The sequence below is a fragment of the Exophiala xenobiotica genome (genome assembly GCF_000835505.1).
Source record: "Exophiala xenobiotica strain CBS 118157 unplaced genomic scaffold supercont1.5, whole genome shotgun sequence".
Taxonomy (NCBI): Eukaryota; Fungi; Ascomycota; class Eurotiomycetes; order Chaetothyriales; family Herpotrichiellaceae; genus Exophiala; species Exophiala xenobiotica.
Window position 1 is genome coordinate 561,466 of NW_013562490.1, and position 26,435 is coordinate 587,900.

The window sequence follows — 26,435 nt, forward strand, 5'->3', positions numbered from 1 at the left end:
ACCTCGCGGGTTTACAACGCGTAATTTCTTCTTTCACTTTCACATCACATCCCTTAGATATGGCTCATCGTTGACTCATATCAGCTAGACCGTCATCGTCATCATTCTACCGCGACAGGCTCCGCACGGACGGATGCTGTAGAACCACCTCAGAGTGCGTTCACCCTTTGTCCCATGGGTCTACTGGCCTGTCTGACATATCTGAATTCTTAGATTGAAACGCGACATCCACCACGACAGTGACAATCCCAGATGAGTCTTCCCGGGACTAATGCCCATAGGAATGCGATGCCTAGGCGTACCTCTGTCCAACGACATCAGCGCATTCCTTATGCGCAAAGCATCGCCCCATATCCGCAATCATCCGTTGCAATGTTCAGCAGAGCGTCAAACGCAGTTATGGAATCTCTCTCATGGCCACAGAAACAGTTTCTCAAATGGGTCCGAACCGATGTCGTCAAAGCAGCCACTGCAGCAGAGGATCACCTCAACTTATCGGACCACAACTCTCAGGAACCGATATGGCCGCAGGCACCACCGTCACGCGAACCGAGCAAAGCAGTCATTTCGTCCCTAGATCGCTCCAGTTTCAATCCCGTCCTTGATACCTTGGAGCGTAGCACCATCAATGGTATGTTGAGATATCTAGGTCAATTGAGCACTCTCAAGTCGTTGCAGATCAGCTGTCGTCACCACAGTCTCCATCATCAATCGGCCAAGATCCGGGGCACAAGCCAGTGTCTCTCAGTTACTCTCAGGAGCAGGCCAACAAGACCCTGTGTCAGCGGTACAGCTCAACTGGTACTGGAATCACCTCTCGGGCTAGCGATACGTCGTCGACATTCGGAATACTAACCGTGCACTGCTTAGGTTCATGCCCCTTTGGTCCCAAGGGTAATAGCGGCGCTCACGATGCTAACAAAACTGCACTATGTCCTTCGGTACTGCGCCGAGTTCAGTGCGTTGCAGGCAATCATTGTGATCTAAGTCATGTTGCTTCGCCAGAAAGAGTGCCGACATGCATTTTCCACCTCAGAGGAAGATGTACTCGCCCCGAGTGTTTGTACAGTCATGATGCCGTTGATCCAGATGCACTTGTCTGCAGTGACTTTGCTCATGCTGGTTATTGTGAAAGTGGTGCGTCATGTCAATTTCGGCACCTTCGACAGTGCCCAGACTACTCGAATTCAGGTGATTGCCCAAGAGCACGATGCCGTCTACCACATGTCGATGAAGCGAGCCAGCAGAGAAAGCAAGCCTCGATTCCTTATTCGTATAGTGCAACGGCGGCCAGCGCCGCTGTGAGTGATCAGGAAGTGTTCAGTCAACAGCAGGACTACATTCCGTTTTAGGGTCAATCACGGTTCCGCTGGTGTCAAGCCTATGGACGGAAAACACAGGTTGACCAAGGTGAAATGCCCCCATCAACAGTACCTTTTCAAGGTGGCTTTGAGAGGTACCAGTGATGAAATCTTGTCGCCCGTCTACTTAATATTTAGGTGGCCGTTGATGTGATTCGTCAAGTCTGCTTCTTGTCTCTGAAGCAGACACCAGCTCCAGCGGTGAAGCCCAAGGGGGGCGGCCCAGTAAGACTACAATGGCATGTGTTCTGGCCACGGGCCGCTGTAATGAAATCTCTTTGGCCCCTCTCTCTGCGGCTGCAGGCAGTTCGGGTTGTGGAAGTGGCTGGATTGGTGAAGACGCTCAAGGCACATGAGAAACGAAGGGAGCATCGGGAGCAAGGGGGAGAATGAAGCTTTGATTACCGGAGTTGATAGTGTATGATACCCTTCACTTTGCTTAGCAAGAGATCCAGTGCCTCAATGGCTTGTTTCATGAATCACTTATGGCACTTGACAAATTGTTTCCAATGACCTTGAGGTCGAGTGAGCGAGGCAGCCTCACCTGTTGGGCAGCGAGGGGCCGGCTAAGTTTCAGGTGGCCGGGAGGCATACGTACTGTGCGATCGAGGCCGACGTACGGGATACTCCGTAGCCCACCCCGAAACCAGCCACCAGAAAGCCACAGCTGTGCCCAGGGCCCTCCACGGCTCAAGCTGCATTGAAGTTGGTATTTTACATCGCTTGTGATCAATAATTTCCCTGCGTGGAACAAATGAAACATGCAGCATGCAACAGATCAAAGAGCAAGTCCAGTAAGTCGGGCAGAAGACAATACTACGGAAGGTCTGCCACTCAATGAGATCTGTGAAGATCAGACGATCGCATCACCCGATGGGGTGCATGATGTAGTGACTGGGCTGACCCTTGGTGAGCATGTTGCGGGACACGATCAGCGTAGACAGCCTGTTTAGAGCGACCACATGGAGATGATGGCCATAGAATAGCGTGTAAGTCAGTGGATAGAGCCATGATGAGCTCTTTGCTTGAAGCATCCCAGTTCGATAGGCGAAGGTGTTTAAGCTAATTTCAGAGGGCGATGTGCAAAGAAACAGAGTCTTAGGGACGGAGTCAAGGCCCGGGCCGCACAATCCAGCCTAAGGCGTAAACAGTGTGGAATTTTGTTTACTGTGTAGGTTTCCTTTCCTCGTGGAGGATCAAAGATCGCGGTCGTCATCTTCAATGTACTTCTAACCCGCGATCCAGACAACGGCAGATTTGTCTATTCAAGTTCCTCTTACGGTCACTGGATCTTGTGGCCCAAGTCCTCTGACCTTCGCCTTGTTCTTGTGCCTGACGTCTGCCGTGACGAAGACCACATGAGACTACCCGACCATCGCAGCAGCCACACACGATCTCACCTTCGCTCCGGAGGAAGGAGAACATAGGGCAACGGCAATTATTTGCGTGATTCGCGTCCGATGAGCAGTGTCCGCTCTTGTGGACGAGAAGGAGGTTGCAGGCCGCTAAGGAGCAGGTCGCATAACGAGTGACCGCTGGGAGGAGTCACTGACAGCCAGTGTCATCGCTCGACGCGAGCAAACTTTGTGCAGGTTGGAATCCACTGCTGCAGACCTGCCCAAGGAGCAAAGCTCTTCCAATTGACGCGACGGCAGGCTCTCTCGTTCTTTCCCGAGCGAAGGAGGAATCAGTCTCTGAACAATAGAGCGTCCAATCCCACCCTGACTCGCTGCCACCCGCCAACCACCATGCCTGGAGGCTTTTTGTTTCTCTACACAGTATCGGGCACCTGCTGCTTTTGCTCCTGGATGCTCAATGACCTTTGGGGGTTCAGAGGGACCGAGTCTTGCAATCAGTCAATCAGACTCTTCTCAGGCCTCTCCACATCCACACACGAGGAAACCTGCCCCTCGGTCAAACGTCTTCCCACTCCTCTCCTCCTGCTCCTCTTCCCAAGTTCCCATCATCCTCCAGACCCGTCCGCCGACCGGGAAACGGGCCTTGGCCTTAGGTTCTCTCCTCTTGAGGCTCCTTGTTTCTGATCTTGATCCTCCCGTACACGAGTTGGTCGGTCGGTACGGTATTGTATCATGACCACCTGCTCGCCTCCTCTCCATACCCAGTACTAAAGCCGGCTCCATCTCCCTCCTCCTCTTGTTCTATCAACCCATATCATCTACTTCCATCATTCAGGCTATCTCTTCTATACCTTTGCACAGTTGTGCTCACTCTTTCTTCTCATCCGCTCATCTTTGCTTGAAGGCCCAACACTTTTCGGAAAGGGTCCATTACTCGACCACCACTGTCTTCCCCACCTTTCCTCACCGCTACTTGTCCAGATTTCCGACGCACAACACAAACCAATTGGCTTTTCCGACAATTCTTTTCGTCCCATGGCGATGCAATATTCCCAGCAAGGCTTTTTTGTCTTTGGACAACCACAGTGGCCTGAAGATGTGAAGCCTGCCCTCACTGAAGACGATTCCTCAGTCCTTGATGACAGCGTCCTTGATTCCTCCACCCCCGCCGACATGACAGCGGCCGATCCCACTGACAGTCGACGTCCTTCAATGACCAAATTCGAGGACGACTTCTCTGCCTCTACGCCTGTGTGGCAGGAGCGGCCCCAAGGTTTCATGCCTACCCGTCCTTACTCACAGACATCACTTCCCTTATCCGGTGTCAATGGCTCATACTTCGGTCAACCCACTCCTGCGCATCGCGGCTCCGGATTTATACAGACACCATCTTGGCCTCTCGCTGCGAGCTCGGGAGTCAGTACCCCTACGCCCTTCTTTACTGCGGTACAAGAGCCTTTCAGCCAACAGCTCCAATATAATGGTGGGCCTGTCACCTTCTCTGGATTTACGGAGCAAGACCCTGTGTCGGCGATAGCCATGTCGCCACAGTCAAGTCAAGGCGGATGGGCCTCGACCACCTCCTCCGATGCTACGAGTACTGGCCGCGGGGTAAGGCATGCCAGATATCGGAAGCCGTCACCGGGGTTAGTGGTTCGAACAGATGGCGTCAGGAAGAAGAACGCGAAGTTTGAGATTCCCAAGGAGAGAAACTTGCACAATATTGATAATCTCATCGCTTCATGCATGAACGATGAAGAGAAGAAGGAACTCAAACAACAGAAGCGCCTTCTCCGCAATCGCCAAGCAGCGTAAGTGCTTTTCATCCTCCTCATCACTGATCCAAATGCTAACTGCCACCCGCACAGGCTTGATTCCCGTCAGCGCAAGAAGACCCACACTGAAAGGTTGGAGGCAGAAAAGAAATCCTTCCAGGATCAGAAGAACGATATGGAGAACACCATTGCTCAGCTTGAGGCCACCCTCCACAACGAAAGAGAGCAATGGCTGCATCAACGTCAACAATATGAACATTATGTCCAGCAGCTGCAATACGACCGAGACGAAGCCATCCGGACCAAGACCCTCGACACCGCTGAACTTCGACGTATGAACAACATGTTGAAGGACACCGTCAGGGATTTGGAGAGGCAACAGGCTCGGACGTTCACATCAAATGCCTCAGATGCGTTCTCCAGCGACTTCACCACCTTTAGAGCACTTGACCTGGAAGACACCTGGGAGGATGCGTTCAGTCTCATCGACAACGATGATTTGAAGATGGAGGAACCTGACTCGCCTCAAAGGCAAGCCACACCACGACCGGCAACCTCTTCCACGGCCCCAACGGCACCGAATAACTTGCTCGATGTCAAGGTCGATGCTGGTTTCAGCTGGAACACCTTCTACATGTGCTTGTTAGCTGGAGCCTTCATTGTGTCCCAAACCGGCTCACACTCCGGTGGCGCGGCAACATCTGCCGCTGTCATCACATCCACCATGCCAGCTCTTGCTGAAGATTATCGTGCCGAGGCTGGCAATGTCCTCAACGCAGTCCTTGCTTCGGGTCCGGGAGCATCGCACGAAGTGCTTCCATCGCGCCCCGCGCCAGCATTGGAGCGCGGCAACTTGCAACCATCCACACTTGCACCGTCCGAAATGATGCGGTCTACGCAACAGGCCAGCGAGACCTCTCTGGACGCTTTGCACTCAACACTCACAACCCCATCGCGTCATCAGCAAGCAAGCGCGGCGTTCTCTCTTTCTGCCGCTTCCTACAACCATATCGCCAACGCCGACGGCCTCTTTGATGATGATGACAACGACGACGAAGCCGTCGAAGTGAAACCCACTCGGCTACAGCAATTGTTTGCCGACATGCAAGCTGAAAAAGACGGCATCGACAAGATGACCGGTATGAGCAGTAAGGCCCGCGAGAGGAGCGTCCTGCTTGACCGGGTACCAGAAAAGGTGCTTCGTGATTTCAGGGAGATGATCGCTCGGGTTGAATAAAACACAACTCCAGAATTCGGCTCTAACTCCTACCCGACGGCTGTCACTTACAACGAGTTTCTCAACAACATTATTATCCGCTTCGGATTACCATGCAAAGACTGCAATATCTCCTGGTATAAGTTCTCCAGCTTTCGGACATCATTTTGAAAAGATTGATTGAAATATTCCCAACGAAACATATGCAACTACAAGATCACCAGCTTCAGGGCACGATTTCATTATTTTCCTGTTATGTTCCAGTTCGGTATGTTTGAATAACTATATGAAATGGATATCTTACGACTTTTTTTACGAATGTTTTCGCACTCTTCACGGAGCTCAAGGGGGTTGGTTCATGGGTGCGGCTGGGTTGCATATAGTTCTAAGGGATGAATGACATGGAGAGCAGTCCAAACTATGTCGCAGAAACAGTGGCGCGCGATGATCACAGACGAGAGACAATTAAGGGAAACATGGATAGGACGCACAGGATTTCCGATGTTGATGACAACCCCCCTCCATGCCCACACCGCAGTACAGATTTTCTTTTTTCCTTGACAAATACGAGTACCAGATACAGAAATTTCTTCCCCCAGGTACGCAGAGTGCAAAACGAATGCAAATATCAGACTACGATACGACCGAATATGATGATGATGATGATCATGATGAAGTTTCAGGGAAAAAAGGCGGGGACAAAAGGGAGCGAGCGAGCCAGAGGTGCCGGTCCAAGTTCGCCCCTGGAACGATATGAATGGATGAATGGATGGATTCACGAGAAATGGGTCAGCCCTGGCCACCGCTATCGAGTCTCTTTACGCACGCGTGGCACGCCCTCTGAAATGGGAGGTGAGAGCCTGAGCTGAAGCGAGCTACGGACGGGAGCTATCTACGGGAAATAGAATTACGAGTAGGACATGACGAGACCAATGAACCACGCATCAATGACCACGAATCAATGAGAAGAAGTAATAGTATTTTGTTGATTGTGACGATCTGCCGCAGAATGTCTCTTGTCGCTGCTCGTCTTTTCCTCCTTTTCTTTGCTCAGGGGGTGTCCCATGGACCTTGATTTTGAACTGTGATACGAAGGCCAAGGGCCCACCCCCGGGGCGTCACGGTCGTCGGACGATCAGCTCGATGGGGCGTCGTAGATACCATATCGAGCATACGAGTACCTACTACCTACTACCCGGGGCACGGTTCGTCTGTCGATGTGGATATTGGATGGGGACGGGAAGGAGAGGGCGTTAAGGCCAGCGGGCCCCAGACGGTACGGGACGTTCTCCGGCTGGGAGGAGTGGAGAGACAGGCATGAGCATGGGCATGGGCATGAGCATGAGCATAACAGGAAATAAACGGCCGGCTGGCCGCTCTTGATGGTAGCAAGTACGAAGCAAGTAGTTGGCATCAGCGATCGTCAGGGAGCAATGACCGGGCAGCAGACCAATATCCAGGTAGAAGGCATCCTACGTTGCGTGATAGCCACAGCCACAGCCAGACCATGACCAAGTCCAAGCAGAAACAGCGACCACAACGACGCCGGAAAAGTGAAGGGGCTCCATCAAGGCCATCGCTAATCCCAACTCTAAGGAGAGCAAGCAATAGTCACCATGGCATAAGGAGCCATGGACCCCTGCGCTATGCAGACAAATGCATGAAAGCCCCAACCAGAACCGCGACTGTGGCCATCAGAAGACCGACGGATGAAGAGGCCCATTCGCTTGTTGGCTCAGAGAGTGAGCGTCACCATCATTTGACATCCAAGACTCTTCGATCTCATGAGCGAAAAAGCGAAGCCCAAATCAAGGCTGCCAGAAACAGTCGCCGTCACCGCCTCGTTTGAAGCCCAAACTTTGTTGCCTAGGCAGAAGGCCCGACCTGGAAACGCTGCTTGAGAGAAGCGTACATCAACATGGATCCCAGTCAGTTGGACGGCTGGGGCTTGCGGCCATTTCCCGGCTCGCCTCGCTTGGAAAGACATCCGGCGACGAACTGCTCACTGCTTTGACGAGGACAGGCCTCACTTCGGTGGATCGTACTTCTCTTTCCAAATCCTAATGTTCATAAAAGAGATGTCAGCAAACGCGCACGCATCAACCTCATAGTCTGGTAAACCGATGAAACAAGCAGACCGGCCGGCCGGCCATGACTCTGTCGCTCTTGCTTCCTGGGTCACGGATGGCCTGCGACCCAAAAGTCAGGTGCGGGTGGTGGGTGCGGACCTGGTCGCACAAGAGGCCGCATAAAAGTCGGTCTCCAAGTTTATCGACGAATCAGGCCGAGCTTGGCATGTACATTCCTGACACTGCCATCTTTTCGACCCAATTGAGCGAAAAACAGGGAGTGACAAATGTTGGACCGGGGACAGGTGATGATGCAGGTCTGGGACAATGAAAGACATGGGAAGGAAAGGATGACAAGGGATAATCAGAGGGTGGGCAGACTTACCAGGAATTCCCCAGTGTCTTTGCGCCATTGTTCTCCGCCAATCTGAGAAGCTGTGCCGCTTTAAACTAAGATCGCAAGATCCATGGGTCAGCACCACTGTATTTCTCCGAAGCAATGGTGCATTCTGATTCGCAGCAAGGGTGTGACTCGGGGCTAATGCAAGGTACGACGACAAGAAACCAGTAGAGAGGCCGTTGAGTGGAAAGATGACTTCTGCATTGCTGCCCAAAGTGATGCAGCGATAGAGAGGTTGCTGTATTTGGCCGTTTTGCGTATTTGGGGTCCGTGTTTGGTCAACTGGTGTCAGCGTCGGGATGGTGGCTTTGCTAGTGTTTGTCCGGACCGGGAACACAGGAATTGTATTGTGCAACAGCTGAGGTCGTTTACACTCGCGTAGGTTGATGAGGCTCAACTGGCTTGCTGCTGTCGGTCGTCACGTGTAAAAGTAGGAAGCATTGCGGCACAGGAGTACACGAGCACATGTCTCGAGAATCCAAGGAATACGAGGGAGACTCACCTTGTCCTTTTTGCCCCCAAATCCTTCCAAGTAGCACCAAGCTGCTTCATTCATTGCATCGGTGTCTCCAAGATTTGCGGCTGTTTCGTAGTATTGCCTTGCTGCAACTTTGTCGACCGGAATTCCCCATCCATGTCTGAAGCAGTTCGCTAATTCGAAGATGGCAAGCACCAGTTCTCCTTTAGCTGCACCTCCTTTCTTCATGCCTGCTTTCAAAGCGTCTGATTCGATGGTGGCCGAGTTGGTTGCAGCTGCTGACAGATAGGTAACCGCCCGTGCAGGATCAGGCTGACAACCCCAACCATGCCGCAGAGAAAGTCCATAGAGGACCTGAGATAAAACATTGCCTGACTCGGCCAGTTTCCTGAACATTTCTGTGGCCTCTGATAAATCACCCGACTCGTGCAGCTGGATTGCTTTTTGTATGTCGATATCGCTCTCAGGGTCATTAATGCTCCGTGGCCGACCTGGTGACTGTCCACCAGCTTCCAGGTCGAGGTTTTCCATTTCCGCAGTTGGAGGTCTGGGTGCAATGTTGGGGCTTTTACTTGCTAACATGGTGGCACGTTCTTCCCATTTCGCTTCTCTGTCTTGTCGGTCGATGGACTCATTGTATGCGTCTTGAATATCGGGAAGGTCTGAAGGCAGATTGACCGAGCCGGTACTAGCTGAACGGTCTCGATTGAGGTGGAGGCGCTCAGAGAGTCTCTTGCGTTCTTTTCTTTCCTTCTCTGGGGACGGACTATCCGATGCGCTGGGGCTCACGCTCTTTCGAAAGCGGCCGAATGATCTTCTCGTAGCGGAAGTGGTCCTTGGCTCAGGCCCAACTCGCTCGTCGTCAAAAGCAGGAGGGTTGATGTATTCTTCCGTGTGTGTATCTGTGCGCATGAATGTGAACTCGTTGGCCTGCGGCAGGGAAGGCGGTATTGGTCTGTCATCTTCAATTTTGTCCTTCTTCTTGAGCAGACCCTTCAGGGGCATGGTTTCGATCCTTATTGAACGGCCTTTGAGTGGCTTTTGGAAGGGGTTTCGGTGGGAATCGGTAGGTGTGCTGGAGGGTGCGACAGTAGAAGGTCAGGAAACGCTTCGATACTGGCGATATCTCTTGATCTGGAGGCAGGAGCGAGACATATCAAGCCTGAAAAAGCCTTGGAATGCGTTGCGTTGCGGCTGTGCCAGCGGTTATTGGGTGAGATTGGACAAATGCGATGAAGAGGAACGATCCCTTGGCTGCAGGGCATCGACGTGGGGGCCAGTTTTGGCTCCTGCTCGAGTGCTCGACGTCGCTCCGCCTCACTCATATATTCGAATTTGGCGACAGAGGTTTTTCTCTCGCTGTATCATTGTCGAGCTGTTGCGGCATCATGAAGCAGCAAGCCAGCATTCCAGTCATGATGCCCTGTCCGGAGAAGGTTCAGCATAGTGAGCCTTCACTGGTCGCCCAGCTTCAGCTGCAGCTGCTTATCTCCGGTAAGGTTCTGGCGAGAGGGGTTCCCCATATGCTGGATATGTCTCATCCATTTCATGGTTCCTACGAGTAAGCCTTCAACATCTTCTTCACAACCATCAACTTCGTCCATTACATTCATCAAACATCAAAGATCAAACGACGGTCTGTGTCACTACATTTCCACCCTGCGCAGTCCTCAGGCGACACAACCCCCCTTGAGGGCATCTTCGAGTGCCAGCCATGCAAATCCTCCAGCTTCCCCAGGAACTCCTGGCCCACACTCTATCTTTCCTCCATCCTGAAGTCATCATGCGCTTCGGTCGAACCTGCAAACAAGCCCATGCATTCGTCAATCCTCAAAACCAGATCCTCTGGCGGTCCGCATTCTTGCACATATTCGATGATCCAAATGACGCTTGGTCCATGATGCCCGGGTCGGATGCTGTCCGCGTTTACAGCAACGACTGGGATTGGCACCACGAACTCGTCCGTAGGCTCTCCGCCCTCCGAGAAATTCGCTCGAAATGGTGTGCCCACGACGAAGCAGCACGCGCTGCAGAGCACCTCGACACTCTGCTGAGCATTCTTGACACCGCCAAATTCAGTCCTACTGCACGCGATATCGCCAACGGCCGGCTCCCTGTCGAAGACGACAGATACCTATCCCTCAACATGCTAATCCTCGCCGACGTCGACCACTACCGTGCTGGCCTCGAGAACTTGATCCACGACTCCGGCACGGTGCGGTACATGCGTTACGCCGGCTCCGATGGCAATCCCTGGGACTCACCGAGACGACCCGTCACGCGGTCCATGACCTGGAACGAGATGGAGAAGAACCGACCAGAATCCGCCTCCCGATTGCACGTCATGTTCGGCCTGACCGTCCGCGAGCGCATCGAAAACATGGCCCGGGGCGCCGCGAGACGGAAAGTCTACGACTGGAGTCTCAGTGGGCCGGACAACGACTACGGCCCGTTCAAGCGCGACGGCAGTGGCCAAGTCGACTGGAGTTTTCTCGAGGGCATACACAGCGTCATAGCACGCAACTTTGCCATGTGCGTCGAGGGTCACATCTCAATGCCCCAGGGGTTCTGCTATTCTATTCCTCACCGCACGTTGAAAGATCCCACCGTGCCGAATGACTGGGCGAGGGTCACCGGCCCGTGGCTGGGCACTTACGCATTCATGGACTACGCCGACTTCTTCGCATACAACACATGGGACGGCCAGAGCGGCGCACGACCAACCCTGGACGACGAACCCGAAGCTTGCGGCGATCTGATGAAGTTGGAGCTCCAACTCGACGAGACCCTTGCCGATGACCCGAAATTGCACACTGCACTGCCTATCTCCAAGGATCTACCTCCGCTGTATTTCCAGGGACTCTCGCGTGCTCATGCGGGTCTTCACAGGCCAGCCATCGGCGTGCGCGGGTCCGTCAGCCTCGTTCCAGGAAACAGGGAAGTCAGATGGCGATTCATCATCACCTATAGCGGTCAAGACCAGTGGCAATTGGAAGGCATCCAACCCGGCGGTATCAGGTCCGGTGGCATTTTTGGTCTCTGGTCGCAGTGCGATCACGAAGAGAGCGGACCGGTCGGACCGTTCTGCTACTTCCCCATGGAATTGTGCAAGCCGACCAGTATTGTGTTAGCCGCTGCTTGATAAGGTCTGAAGGGCAAGTCCATGATGACTTGACTACAACACAAACACGTGTTACGGTCTTCCGGTCTTCTGCACCGTGCTACTCCTTACTATGCTAATATTCGGTTTATCGCATGATCAGGAATATCGTTCTAGCTGTTTGAAGGTCGGAATGATAAACGAAGAAGATCAGGACTGAGACTTAGGAGGCATGTTGAGCTGTATGTAGACAGTAAAGATGGAATCAAGTAATCAAAAGGAGAGTACTCCATAATCGTCGACCGCTCTGCTGATCCAAAGACATTGACCATATCCATCTACGTACGATATACTCCGTAGATAGGGTATTGATCATGTACACGCTAGTCATGTGAAGCCTACCCCGCCTCGCATTCGGTAGCTAGGTAGCTAAGATATTCTACAAAGCCACCCACATGTTCTTAGGGAGCAGGTGGGAGCGGGTACGAACTCAGCATACCGAATCCTCTATCGCCTAGTAAGACACGATGAGTGAAGAGCAGTTGTACTATATTTGGATACACAATGTATATATATATAGAGAGAGAGAGAGCGCATCCATCGTCTGACTCTGGTGATCATCTCAGTGAGACAGAGACTATAAACTATCGCTGTTCAGGCACAGGAGTGAGAGATCCTGTTTCAATTCAATGACACCACTTTTGACATTCGAATCCTCCCTCCCTCTCTCTCGCGCTCGCTCTTCATTCGCACAGCGCCCAATAAAAGTCAAGACAAGCTCGTCACGCTGCATTTGCGCAGCGGGTGTCGTAAATAATTGAACTTCCCACTGTGCACCTTATGCCATGCACTACTATGTAAGGTATTCAGGCAAGAGCATTCATATTCGTGTTCGTATTCGTGTCTTGTCGTAAATCAACATCCCCAGCATCCTGATTCCGGTGGTATGCTGCAGGACAATGTCTTCCCTTCCTAGGTGTGCTCGAAGAGCAAGACCCCAGTTAGTCGACCGAAAGTCCCGCAGATTCTCGGCAGGAGTCGTGTAGTCAGCTGCGAACTGCGTACTCGGTGGCCCCCAAAAATGTCGGTCGCTGTGGGACGAGGCAGCATCGATTGCGCGATCTCGCCGGAAAATAAATCTCCAGGGCCGTTTGGTCGGAGTCATGATTTCGGTTGTTGAGCCATCTGGACGGGGACGTTGGAAGATTCGGGGCCAGTTGGCCAAGAATCATAAGCGAATTCGGGGGGTGTGTCGCAGCAGACATGCAGGAAATCTTTCAGCATGAGTCGGCTATGCTTCATCGGCGTTTTGGAATTCAAATGGCCCGATGCTTCAGCATACGCCAACCGAGCTGCTCCCAGGGGGCCCCCGTCGTCTCTGGAAAGCAAAGCGCTATGCAGCGTCGTGTCATTCGTGAATGGTGGAAAGAGTTCTTTGTAAATCATTTCTTCAACTTTTGGAAGGATAATGAATCGTCCCAGCACAACGAGTGGCCCGGGTCGTGCTTGATGCAGACAGAAAGACTTTTTGTTTGGGGTTGGGGTTTGGGTTGGTCATCAATAGAGTCTTCATGCACTGGGAGCTGCATAGTGGATTTTGGCGCCAGGAAGACCGTTGGCAATGACTTGATATGTGGAGGCTGAGGCTGCTGGAGGTGACGAAAGATCGTCCGAGACTGAACTGTCCTTGGCGGCGGCGGCCGTCAATTGCGGCCGCATGGTTGAGGGTTCGTTGAAAAAGCCGTCGTCGGAAACCTGGGCGGACAAAAGGCCCGTACTGAAGAGCAGGTGCATCAGTTGTTTGATCATGGTTGCAGCAAGTGGAATAGCGGTGACTCGGAGGAGTAGGAGGAGGAGGAAACAGGAGGGAACGACAGAAGAACTTACAAGACGAAGCCGAGCAGGTATGCGGCCATAGTTATAGCGCTTCGGCTGGCGGGTCGAGGGTTGACGTCGACGTCGCCTGACGGTCTACGGTGGGTGGATGTTCGAGAAGCCGGTCACAGTGACACGTCTAGGCCCCGAGGGCCTAGCTGTGGTATGGTGTGTGCTGCGTCCTCCCTATGGTGCAATGGGCTCACCAAGCGACGACAGCTCGGTTAGTCAAATGTGCGGGGTCTGATAGGCCGAATGAGTCTGGTTCCTTGTTTGAGTGTGACGCGGCCTTGGAGTTGGAAATTCAAGTGGCTGGTTGGCGATGTCGTTGGAAAAGGGAAATGTCAACGACGTTCAAGCTGTCTGTATATGTAGACGTAGGTATGTAGACGTAGGTATGTACAAAGTACTCCGGATGCTGTGCCGCAACCAAGAAGCGAGGATGACGCCTTCGAGGCTTGTGCTCATGTCAGAATCCTGGAGGCTTGAAGGCTTGATGCAGGACTGGTTGAAAGCATATACAGTACGAAGTCTACAGTGTTCCTGCAAGCATCTAATGGATAACAAGTCATTTATGGAAACACCACCAACCTTGTAGCTCGTAGCAGGATCGAGATCCAAGACACCTAACAATAATCACATCATTCTGGTCTCAAAGCTCGCCATTATTATCCTTGTCTCAGACTCCATTTCCACCCTCATTATTGTTCTGGCGGAAATCCTCGTAAAAACAAGGCCTCGATCGCAGCCACCATTTCAGGCTGCGAGTCTAGGCGATGTGGGCGACGCCTCAGTCCACCAAACCCAAAGCCGGATCCAGGACAAAAGTGGTAGAAGATGTGGTGCCAGAACCCACCAAAGTAAATGTATTTCGAACTGAATCGGACGCTGACGAAGATCAGGCGATCCGCCTACGCGTACTCCGGACAAGTACAAGCAAACTGAGTACCGATCATGATGTAGGCACTGACATTAAGCGTGCACCAGCGCCTGTTTTGGGAGTTTGGGGGTTCTTAAGCGCCAGAAGGTGCCCCGTGGTCCCCCGACCGTTCAAACTTCACGCATCCCTGGACCCCGACAAAGTCCTAATTCTTCGTTGGCTGACCGCCAAAATCGATGGAGCCATTTCAGATCGAGGTTCAGGGTCATCATGGATCTTGCCCTGGTCAACACTAGCAACTCAGGTAGGCTTGGTCTGGCCTTTGCCGTCCGCAAGCTTTCAATTCGGGACGCCGTGGACAGTTGGCGATCATATTAGGACTCCCGAGGCGGTGTGAATGGTCACACTCGCTCCGATGATGGAGTCGCAGAGAAAGCAAGCCTCTGGAGCTTGACTTGGTAACTTCGAGCCACCTCCCTGTGCACAAATGCATGCCTACGGTCCTAGTAGTAGCGAAACAATTTGTGTAAAGCACGAGGCAGTACGAGTAACGACAAAGTTTGTGCGGTCAGGCTCGACTTGTGGATCGATGGCTTTTCACCCAGACGCCGTCTCGGGGTGCCATGGTGATTCCGATTCCGAATGTTGTTGTCCCATCCGCCATATCGTATCGAGTCTGTTCACTGGGCCAGTACGCTCGGTCTTTTCGACGCACTATTGATTCTGGTGCATCAGTCAGTTCTAGGTGATCGAGGCTTTGCAATAGTCGGACGGTCAGATATGACACTGTCATCATGGCCATGGTTTCTGTGTAGTACTTTTGTTAGCCTTGTCCGCCCACTGACACTTCACACTTACTGCCGAGACAGACTCGTGGCCCGAGAATGAAAGGCACAAATGCCCCTTCGAAATCGCCTGTCGGGTCTCCTTCCCAGCGTTCTGGTCGGAACTTGTCTGCATCCTCACCAAAAATGTCCCGTCGGTGCTGCAAGGCGTAAATGTTGAAGCCTACTATGGTGCCCTTGGGTACCAATAACGGACTCTCTCCGCCGCGGCCACCTCCCTCGGGCAGAATCGTGTCAACTCTGGCGGTTCTGCCGTTCAGGGGTACTACCGGAAAAATCCTCATTGTCTCATTCAAGACGTGGCGTAGGTAAATCGAACCTGATATATCAGCCATAGTGGGTAGTTTACCATGTGGTAGATGAGTCTCGATTACGCCACGAAGCTTGGCCATCACCTGAGGATACTTGAGCAAAGCGTAAATCACCCAGCTTGCAAATGAGGCTGTCGTATCTCGACTCGCCAAGAGCAATGACAGGAGCTGGTCTCCCATCACACTGGTCGGAACGGTCTCCTTCGCAACAAGAGAATGCATGAATGAAATTGCAGTTGTGCCCGATCCTTTCGACGCCTCGGAATTTTGTGACAGCGACTCGGCCAGATATTTGTTGACGAAAGCCCGACAGCGGCGACACGATCTTCGAAATTGCAATGAGTCCCGAAGCCAGTAGAAGTTGAGTAGCTGTCCTCTTTGGCCCAACATGTAAAGTGCATGACCGAGAGCCGTAGAGAATTCTCCAGCACTTCCTTTGTCTTGTTCTCCCGACCAATGTTTCGTATCGAGCAGCAGAGAATCGGTCGAGTGGCCGAAGACGGTCTGGGTTGCAAAGTCGGTGCTCAACTTGAGGAGCAAATCAGCAATGTCAATCGCGTTATCACGACTGCGGGACGCCTTCAGCCTGCAGAGCAGATGCTGAACATGAACCTCAAGTTGAAGGAAGTCCTGATCGAGATTTCGATTGAAATGCGGTCTGCAGCATGCTCAGTCAGCTCAACAGAGGCAAGTACAAACGGTCCTGGGGAGAGCGTCCATACCTGAGCATGGCTCGAGACCTCGTCCATTCCCGCCCATCCAGGGCGAGTACGCCATGGCCGATCAGGGGCCTAAAGTTGCCTGCACGATCAGCTCCAAGCTCATAATCTGGCAGTCTGATCAGCCTCGATCTCTGTCGGATATGTAGCTTTCAGATTGCGCTACCTTTGAAGCGTTGCTTGCAGATGGTATGAACATTAGCCGGGGACCTCGTTAGAACAACAAGTTGGCCGTTCACTTTCTGACTGTAAGTGTGTCCATGTTTCTCAAATTCTTGCAGCATGAAAGGAGGTAGCCGGCCCGCTCGTTCAGCCTTCAGAGTTGGAAACATTCTATTCCAGTCAGTGATACATCGTCACCTGGATAGAGCATACCTACTTGTCTAGTCCTAAAGGAGGCCACCATGGATTGTGTAGGTGTTTCTGAGACGGTTCGCAGCCATTGGCTGCAGCAATGGCGGCAAGCTCCTGTAGACATTGTATTAACAACTGGCCGCAGTCATCCTCGAAAGGGGAGTGTCTGGAACTCCCAGATATTTTCGAACGAGTGTGTTTCCATGAGGGCTATTTACCTTTGCTCTTTTCACGTGCCGTGTCCAATATGTTGTGCCTAGGACGGCCAAGCACAGGAGGAGTGCGTAGAGCACGTTCATTATCGGAACAGATGAATTTGACTACAATTGTCCTGGCATTCCCCGGCTTGCGTGCTCTTCGGACCTCTACCAAATACAAATTGATGCCACAAACTTCACGTAGCGACATCTCCCTGCAGAGGACAACTAATGTAACTCTTTCGTGCGTGCCTCTCCCAAGGCAACTGAGTCGACTAAGAAGCGAGGCTTAGACTGGGAGTGCACTACGTAGCATCAAAGGCGGTGTCGTGATTAACGGGGCAAAGTCCTCGAAGCTGTGAGATAAGTGATTGGTAGATGTTGGACAATGGTCGACGGACTGGTTTTAAGCCCTGGGAAGCACCCAGACGAGGCCAATAACTGGCAGCTGGTTCCCACTGAGCTCCTGGACCGAGGCACGCTTAGGGCTCCCTCGCTCCCTACGCTTGACAAAGCCACATGCCAACAAGAACAAAGGCATCACTATCATAAGCTCATCAAACATGCTTTTCACTTCAAAACTATCAAAGCTGTTTTCTATTCAACGTCTAACAATATTCAATACCGGAACGCCCAACTCCGCGCCCTGTAGTTCTATCCGGATAGCCAACATCATATCATCTCGTCAAGTCGTCAAGACTCATTATATGTGAGGAACCCATTTTCCCCAGTCAACCTGCTCGTAGGTTGACAACGGCATCCATCGCAGAGCCAGAAACGACTCTATGAGCACATACATTCGGCAAAGGCCATACGCAAAGGCAACTGCAATGGATGCCGGCACCCTCCACCAAGGAATTAACGCGTCTTGGTCGACTATCCCCTGTCTCTGCTTCTTGCGGATCGAATATTCTTGGATATGGTCCATGCCAAACCAGGCAACGCAGCAACCCAACATGACAACGGACGAAATCCGCCACAACAGCTGCTCGACGTGCGTGGCGAGAGGTATGTTCCAGGCAGCTGCATGGAGTCCTGCGTAGCCAAAAGTCACGAACCCGGCCACTAAAGTGACTTCCTTCTCCAGAAGAGGTAGGCGATCGTTCCGGATTCTGTTCGGGTCGCGCGGCTTGCGGCCCCAAAGAGGACCATACCGATCAGTGAAGTTCGTCGTGAAGGTCGGTTCACCATCGTCAATGATGTCAAGCCTGGTGTATGGCGGAAGGAGTCGCCCTGAGGCATCGACGACATGAGCGTTCGGATGGGTTGCCTGGTACTCCTCCAGCAGATTTCGGTGTTGCCCCTTGTCCAGGAACGTCAGATCGATATCACTGACTGTGTGGTGATTTTTCAACTCTAGGACTGTGAACGTCTGCACATCGTATGGCTTTCGATACCATGCGATGAAGCTACCCATAGTGCAGACGACGAACGATAGTGTGGTAATTTCGAGGGTAGTTGTTTCCAGCTTCTGTATGGCTCTAGCGACAACCTGCACCGCAAGCCAACCAACTTGCATGATCGCAAGGAATTTGGCCAGGCTATCAGATTTGGACCGATCGTTGATTTCGAGAGTCGTTATCATCGGCAAGTCTATGTACCCTTTGCGGACGAGGTGGTTGATGTGTTTCGCGTTGATGATGTAGGGTTTCGGATTACCTTGTTCCTTGAGACGGAAGCCACCCATATTCGCAAAAAAGGCTGCCTTTCTTCAGCAAATGTTCCGAGTCTTTTGAGGAGGTGGCCTTACCATGCCGCAATGTCCAACGTTCATCATCTGTTCTTTGTTGCCGTTGCTCAAACGTCTCGGAGCGCTGCATCTTTGGTCGACTCATCTCAATCATTTGTATCTCCTCGACATCATTTCCTGCAGACGGGGTCGCATCGCCACTGATGCTGACGACAGGTGTGGTGGACGACTTCGCAAGAGGGTTGTCACCGGTCTCTATCATGAGTTGCTCGTCCTGTTCGGCGAGAATGTCTCTCATTTCGCGCCAACAAACACGAGCGAATGACCATTGCCCAGCAGCCAACAGCATCACGATTTCGGGCACCATGCAGCAATTACCAACTGGAAGGCCATCAGCATCAAGCAACACGTCGCAGCGTCAGAAGAGATCTTACCCCATTTGACCCTTCTCAGCCACAAGTCGATAGTGCTATCAGTTCCGGGTGGTGCAGGTACGTTGAGATGCACCGCAGTCCACACGCAGATAAAGACGGTGAACTAGTAACTGTCAGAATCGTGCCATGATGCGACCAGGCCAAAATACCCAGCAATGAAGGGGTTCAGCACTCGGTGCAAGGGACGACTTACAAGGCACGACCAGATTATGTCCATTGTCCCCCTTCCATTTGGGGACTCCTGCCAGGAGACGAAACCTTGAGTACGGTTATTGTTGTCTTGAGCATGGCTTGGTGGGAGAAGCAGGAGAGCCCAGAACGCGGTCCATGCCAGTGTCATGGTGCGAGGCACCTGTGTTGCGTAAAGTCGTGTTGATGCCGGTCAACGACATATGGGCGGGTGGGAAGTACAATATATGAGTTTCAGATGTGCCGTGGTTGATGATGTGCCAGAATGCTCTCTGCTTGCATACTTCGTAGGTAGCTACTCCGCCAGCGGTCGCTGGAATACCGCCTGATACAAGTTTTGTAGGCCCCCAAAAAGCCACTAGTTGGTCAGCACCTCGAAATGCTGGGCGATTCTTCACCTTCTTTTCATCAGACTGGGTAGACCTACAACTGGTAAGTAGGTGTACTGAATAGCCTCAGCAAAACAGTCACTTTCCTGCTGGCGCAATGGTATGGACGGCACGTCGTCAGGGGAGAAAAAAGGAAAGCAAGTGTGAAACAGACTGGGGTGGCCGGAACTGAGCCTCACTAGCCGCAAATTCGTCGTCGACACCAGCCGCCGTCAGTTACCTAGGTACCTTTTGACCAAATACGTTCTAGGCGTGATGTTTGCACGACCATGATGGTACGCCTTATCACCCATTGCTAGGCCAAATAAGCTGGATGGTTGGCTTATCTGAACAAGCGAGCCGGACTTGCGCACATCTCTGAGACAATCCAGCAAAGGTACCGTGTCACCTAGGTGCGTGTAAAGAATACCTAGACGGGATAGGCTGGTGAGGCTCATCATGTGCCATAGAAATATTCCTAGCTAGACATTGTGCTCATTTGCGACTCAACTCGCTGTCTCCTCGGCTCTCTTGACGTCAACACCCACCTGGTTATTCCGCGACAGTCTGGTATCAATGCAAGTTCCAGACAGTCAGAAGTTCTGCCCTCCAATTTCACCTTGTTGGCTGTTCGGCGACTACGAGTACGAAACAGATGATGTCGACGGTACAATAGCTGGCCCATGCGTGCCCATGACACCCTGAAGGTTCGGCTGGGCCGAGCCGCCTTCCCAGTCCGTGCCAGTCCGTGCCAGCCCTACTCCGTATCGCGATCCGGGTTGAACTTCACTCGATGCCTTCCGACGAGCCGAGAATAATACCATGGTTCTGCTCCGTACTCCGTACAAAGAAAAGAGATTCTGCCCGATACTGGCCACCCGAGCTTTGACACTCACAGTACTAGTATGAGACAACCTTAACATCACGCCCGCCTGGGATAGTCGACTTGATCGGCAAGTCTCGACAGAGCTGAAAAAGTCCGGGTTCAACCTTCAACGGCAGACAGCCGGTCAGATGTGGGGGCCAAGAGATGTAGTACTGTGTAGACGTCGAGGCGTGTCCTGAAGCTGCCACATTCTCATTGTTGAAACGGCCAAAGTCCACGCAACACTCCCAAATGGCGCAAATCATCGGTTGGTCCGGAAATGCACCAAGTCAGGAGTAGCAGCGTATCTCGATGAAAAGTCCAAGGTATGGCAGCAGCACCTCCGGACTTCGTAGGGTTTCATTCGACGACCTTCCCAATTGAGGAGATGAGGCAGTACAGATGTGCATGCGTACTAGTACTAGTGAGTGAAGGCCTTTGTGAATGCTTGCATGTTCGTCTCGATACATTCGATACACCTACAACAGGAATGTAAAGCACGTATCTCGTACCATCATATATCCCGCGTTCTACGCCTGATGGCTTGCAGGGGCGGATAAATCTGACACTGTCGCTACACAACTGTCCAGGCAAGCATATTCTTTGAGAGATTACTCAAACGCCATACCTCCGGTTTCCTGAGGTCTGCTGCCTCGAGCTCATTTGCGCCATCGCCGTTCGTGCCCTGCCGTTCTGTTGTTGCGTCCGCCTGCTCGGTTGCGCTTTTCGACTCAACGAGAAGCCTCTGCCGCCTTGAACGCCTTTCCATTTGTCTCTGTCGCGCGGCTTTCCATTCCAGCTCGCCCACTTTCCAACCCCTAGCTATCCAGATACATAACCCAGCGCCGATGTACATGCAGGCGGTGAATATCTGGGGCGGAAGATAGATCCAGCTGTCAGTGTTCTGGCGCCGCAACTCCAAAGCTATTGCTTCAGCGCATGTTGTTGGTGGTACCATCAACACCCACGTCAGACTAAGACCAGCCGGAAGGTCCTGCAGACCGAGGATTTCTGCGGCAACAGGGGCAATTGTGGTCCAGAAGACACCAGCTAGGCCGCCGCCAATCACTGCAAAGAAGCACAGCAAGGCCATTGGCGCCGACACCAATTCAGCAGGAATCCAGAACGCAAAGCAGACAATGCCACAGAGGAAGGACAATGAGGTAGCGAGATTCAAGCGACCCCAGCGGTCAGAGCTTAGGCCTATTAGAGGTCGACCTACCATTTGTCCAACGTTGAACACAGCACTGAGGATCGACCCTTGGCTGGCCGTAAGCCCTATGGAGCGGGCATAGGCAGGAAGAGAAAAAATCAAGATGGTGTAGCCTAACATTGAGAACCATGACCAGGCCTGGACGAAGAGGAATTCTGGTCGACGAAGGATCTCTGTGTCGATTGCCTTGTGACGGGAGCCAGTCTGTTTATTCCGGTCGCGTAGGAGATTCACTGCTGTCAAGTTGACTGCAAAGGTGATGATTCCGAGGATTCGAAACGTCCAGCCCAGACCCAAGTTGTCAATCAGTGCTTGGGTGACCAAGCTGTAGATCAATCCGCCAGCGCCAGAGCCAGCGGCAGCGATGGAATTGGCAAGGCTGCGTTTCTTGTCGAACCATTGAGGAATGATGCCCACTGAACCGACAAAGAGAAAGCCCATACCCCAGCCGAAGCAGACACCTTGGGCTAGGATGATCTGATATTTCTGATGCGCGAAGCTGGCGCCAATGAGAGAGACGGTCTCGAAGAGGACACCGAGATGCAAGCAAACTTTGGTGCCGTATAGGTGGATGATGTGTGTGGCCAGGGGTGCGATAAGGACGGCTTGAGATATAGACAAGCCGCCAATAAAGCTATAAGCAAGTGGGGAGGTATTTGGGAAGTAGTTGTTGTTGAGATAATATGCAAGAAATACGCCGTAAGAGGAGTTGATGCCCCAAGTATGCCCTGTCATTGGTGATTAGCCTCTTCGTTCTTGCATGATGTGATAGCAGGGGCGATTGCGTGATGATGCTAAGAGATAGCCGCAAGCGGCTGGATATGCACCCCAGATCTGATTGACCATGCTATTGGGCACGGGCAATTGGGTTCTTTTGTATACATACCGTTTATAAAGGCGTTGCAGCCGACACAGACCCATCCGTAGCCGCCGTCTGGACATGGATCGTCGGGTTTGGGTAAGGTAGGAGGTGTATTTTCGACGTGAACAGTCCTCTCGGATTCAGAGTCATTTCGGACAACATCCTGGCCATGACCCCTTGAACGTATCATGTCGATGGGGATATCGTCGGCCATTGTGTAATGGTCTCTTTATTCTATGCATGATTCATAGAAGACCTGGGAGAAGAAGAGACCGAAAAAAAGAACGTATAAGAAGAGCCAAGTCGGACAAGTCGGCGACGCTTCCTGGCACCATATCTGCAGATCTAGAAGAAATAGCCAGCAAAATTGAGGTGGAAAGCCGCCGACTGGAGAAGCGACGGCAGAGTCCGATTGGCATGGTGGTAGCTGTTAGGTAACTCGACTCTTGTCAGTGTGTGTGGATGTGTACATAAAGGGCGCAGACCCTCAGCGGATGCTCAAATGCTCAGTGCTCAGTGCTTCGGATGTGAAAATGTCGAGATGCGGGGAAGAGGTGGTCATGTTATGGGGAAGAAATCTGCCATTTTCTGCCGAGGCAAGCACTGTCATGAAGAAGATGGCATGGGATTCATGATCAATGCAATTTTCGACTCATGGCCGAAAGTGCATCAGTATAACTACCATGCTATGCATCAGCGAAGGCTTGGAGCATGACGGTGAGGTGAAGACGGCAATTACTAGGCACCTAAGCAGCACACCCACCAGAATCATGTTCTTGGTTCCCCCATCACCCATGATGACCCCTTTTCCACCTGGTTGGGTGCCTGGTACCCTTGTAGGTTTCCGGTTGGCCTCGCAACCGGCCGCAGCCAAACAAAAAGTTCCAGCTGCGCGCCACGCTGCTCGCTGCAGGCTGCTAATGAGGTGAGGCCACGATGACTCTAGCAATTCATTATTATCACCAAGGCTTTCTCACTTCTTATCCGTCCAGTATCATCACCTCATCGGTTCCTCCTGTCTACCTTATTTTTTATTGCTCTGTAGATCCATCTGCTTCCTGATACCGTGCGTTCTTCCACATTGGAACGTCCTCCGCGTCACCCGTCACATCGCACGACATCATATTGCATATGCTGTGAATGAAATTTACCTGCGTTCAAAACTCAGCGATCCAGCATGTTTCACAAAAGAAATAGTTTGGGTGGCAGAAAAGTGTCTCCGCCTCAACCAACATGTATGACTGCCGAACAAAAATGTAAGTCGTGTTTCTTGCACAACTCATCTCCCCAGCAATGCCTCCGCGAGACCCTCCTTTCAGCTCAAAATACTCACATGCCTTTTCAGCAACCTATCTCGACAGCCTGCGGAGTTATCGTCCTGCAAGACCTACCGGTTCACGTCCTCCTCCATTCAGTCCTAGAACTCAAACCATCACCTCCGAGATTTCTCTGACACGCTCCGATTCTGCACCTACTGCCGGCCTTCCCAAGCATGATCCTCAAGATGTGCAGCCACAAATGATACAGAAATCAACTTCATTCCCGTCCGCTGCTTCTCTTGTCAAAGGTCGCCCTCTAGCACAGCCGCCAGGAAGCGAACGGCCAACCTTACGAGGAAGAAAGGTGTCACCTACTGCCACAGTTCAAATTCCGCGTCCAGCAGAAGATGACGTCTATGTTGAGTCAGTCAGCAGAAGAATGGAAAAAGAGGAAGCTCAGATACTCCGAGAGGCTTTGGAATACATTGACCAGAAGGACGAGGAGACAAAAATCTACTCGGCAGCACAAGAGGAAGCCGCGGACTTGGTCTGGAAGCATCGACATCCCAAAGCTGCAGAGCAGGAGGAAACGGCGGCTTATCGAAATCCAGATCTGAGATTGAACGATAAGAGACGAACTAGCGGTCAACGCAAAGCTAGTGGTACACGCAAAGTTTCATTTCCCACCCCAGAGTCGCAAATCTATGAAGAGCCAGGACAAAAGGAAGACTTGCCAGAAAGACCTATCAAGGCACCAAGCGTTGGGTTACCTCTGAGGGTCAAGTCTACCAACACGCTTCCGTGGCTAAGGAAAAAGGCCGTCGACAAGCCAGATTTACCGGCAATGGCAGACAACAAAGTACTCAACCGTGTTGAGATCCACAGGAACCCTCCCACTCGGTCAAGAAATGCAGAATACACGGCCAACACGCCTCCTCGACCTACAACGATTGAGACAATCGAGGAAATCGAGACACCTAAGTCGTCAAATAGCACTGTGGAGATCAGAAGCGAGGACATCCGTGCAGCCACGACCATGAAGAGAAAAGATCGCAGCCCCAACCTCCCCACGCCGACTGCTGTGAGTGATCAATGTGGCCGGCCTATCGTCAGCTTCGATCCCTTATGGAAGCCTCCCAGTGATTCTCCAAGGACTAGCCAAGACATCGACAGGCCGGTCATCAAGCTTACAGAGTCTCCAACAGTGGAGAAGTCCAGTGAGAGACCTTTACCAAGACCGGCACAGACAATGCCAGAGGTCACTGTATCTGCTCCAGTGGTTCCTACCATAAGTTTCCCAGACGAGGAGCCGTCCTCAGCGTCGATCACTGCCCTACCGACCATCAATCTCCCAGAGGGAGTTTCGCCGACACCAACAATAGACGTGAAGGGGGAGAGCGACACTTCAGTCCCGGCCATCAACTTACCTGTTGAGGCGAAACAGCCCCCTCGTCCTTTGCCACGACATGCAGCTACAACACCTTCTGCCTCCACGTCTTCCATGAACAAAGCTCCATCGTCTCGACTACCATGGCTCCACCGCCACTCGATGCCAGCAGTATCCTGTTCAAGCTGTGCGCTCCCCATATCTGGCCGAATTGTCACCGCCTCCGGTTCCAGCACGACTAGCCTTAAAGCTCGCTTTCACCCGGAATGCTTTACATGTTACCACTGCGCCACGCCACTTGAATGTATCTCTTTCTACCCTGAGCCCGACGAGAAACGCCTGACGCGCCTGGAGAGCATGGGCTTCGATTCTGCGTCTCCCGAAGCGGCCAACGATCCGCTCCGCTTCTACTGCCACCTTGATTTTCATGAGTTCTTTTCGCCTCGCTGCCGTTCCTGCAAAACACCTATCGAGGGCGAGGTCATTGTTGCAGCTGGAGCGGAATGGCATGTCGGCCATTTCTTCTGTGCCGAGTGTGGTGACCCATTCGACAGCACTACTCCTTTCGTTGAGCGCGACAACTACGCATACTGTGTCTCGTGCCACACAAAACGAACGTCCGCGCGGTGTCGAGCGTGTAAGCTGCAGATCTTGGACGAGTTGACAGTCGAAGCTCTTGGTGGTAAGTATCACGAGAAATGTTTCGTCTGCTTTGAGTGTGGAGGCGGCTTTGGCGACGAGGGACGCTTTTTCGTGCGTGACGTCGATGTCGAGCCGACCGACAAGGAAAGGAGGAAGGGCATCACACGCAAGGTCGAAGAGAAGGCGGTTTGTGGGCCGTGCGAGGAGAGGAGGTTGAAGGCCTGATTATCGGGGTAATCGTTGAAAGACTACACAAGGGCGTTCCAGTTCTAGGGCAGTCTTTGCGACTTTCCAGCTGGTGTTAAATGTCTGATGACCCTTTGGAAGAGTACCTTGGAGTTTCAGGCGTTGGTGTTAGATTGGAGAATCGTTGGTCATCATCAACGGCATAGTGTGAAACAGGTGGAAAGGAAATGATTGATATACGAATCCTAACAATGATGACTGATATTACTGGATGTCCTGCTGACACCTGTGCATAGATAACATAGGACCGGCCACCTAAGTTAGTTGCATAGATGATTTTGACCTGGCCCAGGTGATAAATAATACCTCTCACAACCAAGACCACCATAGGGAATGAATATA

General features: G+C 52.2%; 8 protein-coding genes across 9 annotated transcripts; 4 read left to right on the plus strand and 4 right to left on the minus strand.

The window, feature by feature from the left end:
- Positions 1-63: 63 nt before the first annotated feature.
- PV05_07918 (uncharacterized protein) lies at positions 64-1,305 on the plus strand (the record flags this gene model as incomplete). The annotated part of the gene is made up of 3 exons (XM_013457397.1): positions 64-154; positions 214-631; positions 1,106-1,305. Exons 2-3 carry the CDS (start codon positions 253-255, stop codon positions 1,303-1,305), a joined length of 579 nt encoding a protein of 192 aa, XP_013312851.1. The 5' UTR covers positions 64-154; positions 214-252.
- A 1,958-nt stretch (positions 1,306-3,263) lies between these two features.
- Positions 3,264-6,669, plus strand: PV05_07919 (uncharacterized protein). Its single transcript, XM_013457398.1, has 2 exons — positions 3,264-4,530; positions 4,588-6,669. The coding sequence occupies exons 1-2, from the start codon at positions 3,755-3,757 to the stop codon at positions 5,729-5,731; spliced, it is 1,920 nt and encodes a 639-aa protein (XP_013312852.1). The 5' UTR covers positions 3,264-3,754; the 3' UTR covers positions 5,732-6,669.
- A 368-nt stretch (positions 6,670-7,037) lies between these two features.
- Positions 7,038-10,051, minus strand: PV05_07920 (uncharacterized protein). The gene is made up of 3 exons (XM_013457399.1): positions 8,682-10,051; positions 8,165-8,229; positions 7,038-7,770 (listed from the first exon to the last, which is right to left on the minus strand). Exons 1-3 carry the CDS (start codon positions 9,660-9,662, stop codon positions 7,737-7,739), a joined length of 1,080 nt encoding a protein of 359 aa, XP_013312853.1. The 5' UTR covers positions 9,663-10,051; the 3' UTR covers positions 7,038-7,736.
- A 173-nt stretch (positions 10,052-10,224) lies between these two features.
- Positions 10,225-12,063, plus strand: PV05_07921 (uncharacterized protein). The gene has a single exon (XM_013457400.1). The coding sequence runs from the start codon at positions 10,372-10,374 to the stop codon at positions 11,797-11,799; it is 1,428 nt and encodes a 475-aa protein (XP_013312854.1). The 5' UTR covers positions 10,225-10,371; the 3' UTR covers positions 11,800-12,063.
- Positions 12,064-14,476: 2,413 nt separating this feature from the next.
- PV05_07922 (uncharacterized protein) lies at positions 14,477-17,127 on the minus strand. Its single transcript, XM_013457401.1, has 6 exons — positions 16,960-17,127; positions 16,767-16,855; positions 16,554-16,720; positions 16,391-16,496; positions 15,371-16,326; positions 14,477-15,319 (listed from the first exon to the last, which is right to left on the minus strand). The coding sequence occupies exons 1-6, from the start codon at positions 17,038-17,040 to the stop codon at positions 15,081-15,083; spliced, it is 1,638 nt and encodes a 545-aa protein (XP_013312855.1). The 5' UTR covers positions 17,041-17,127; the 3' UTR covers positions 14,477-15,080.
- A 392-nt stretch (positions 17,128-17,519) lies between these two features.
- PV05_07923 lies at positions 17,520-19,744 on the minus strand. Of its 2 annotated transcripts, XM_013457402.1 has the most exons (5): positions 19,679-19,744; positions 19,256-19,609; positions 19,063-19,165; positions 18,689-19,009; positions 17,520-18,639 (listed from the first exon to the last, which is right to left on the minus strand). In XM_013457402.1, the coding sequence occupies exons 2-5, from the start codon at positions 19,400-19,402 to the stop codon at positions 17,642-17,644; spliced, it is 1,569 nt and encodes a 522-aa protein (XP_013312856.1). In that variant the 5' UTR covers positions 19,403-19,609; positions 19,679-19,744; the 3' UTR covers positions 17,520-17,641. The 2 variants fall into 2 exon arrangements, with proteins under 2 accessions (XP_013312856.1, XP_013312857.1); XM_013457403.1 differs by having other exon boundaries at positions 19,256-19,744.
- A 1,314-nt stretch (positions 19,745-21,058) lies between these two features.
- On the minus strand, positions 21,059-22,773 carry PV05_07924 (uncharacterized protein; the record flags this gene model as incomplete). The annotated part of the gene is made up of 2 exons (XM_013457404.1): positions 21,059-22,425; positions 22,584-22,773. The coding sequence occupies 2 exons, from the start codon at positions 22,771-22,773 to the stop codon at positions 21,059-21,061; spliced, it is 1,557 nt and encodes a 518-aa protein (XP_013312858.1).
- A 723-nt stretch (positions 22,774-23,496) lies between these two features.
- On the plus strand, positions 23,497-26,381 carry PV05_07925 (uncharacterized protein). Its single transcript, XM_013457405.1, has 2 exons — positions 23,497-23,815; positions 23,905-26,381. The coding sequence occupies exons 1-2, from the start codon at positions 23,737-23,739 to the stop codon at positions 26,070-26,072; spliced, it is 2,247 nt and encodes a 748-aa protein (XP_013312859.1). The 5' UTR covers positions 23,497-23,736; the 3' UTR covers positions 26,073-26,381.
- Positions 26,382-26,435: the final 54 nt, after the last annotated feature.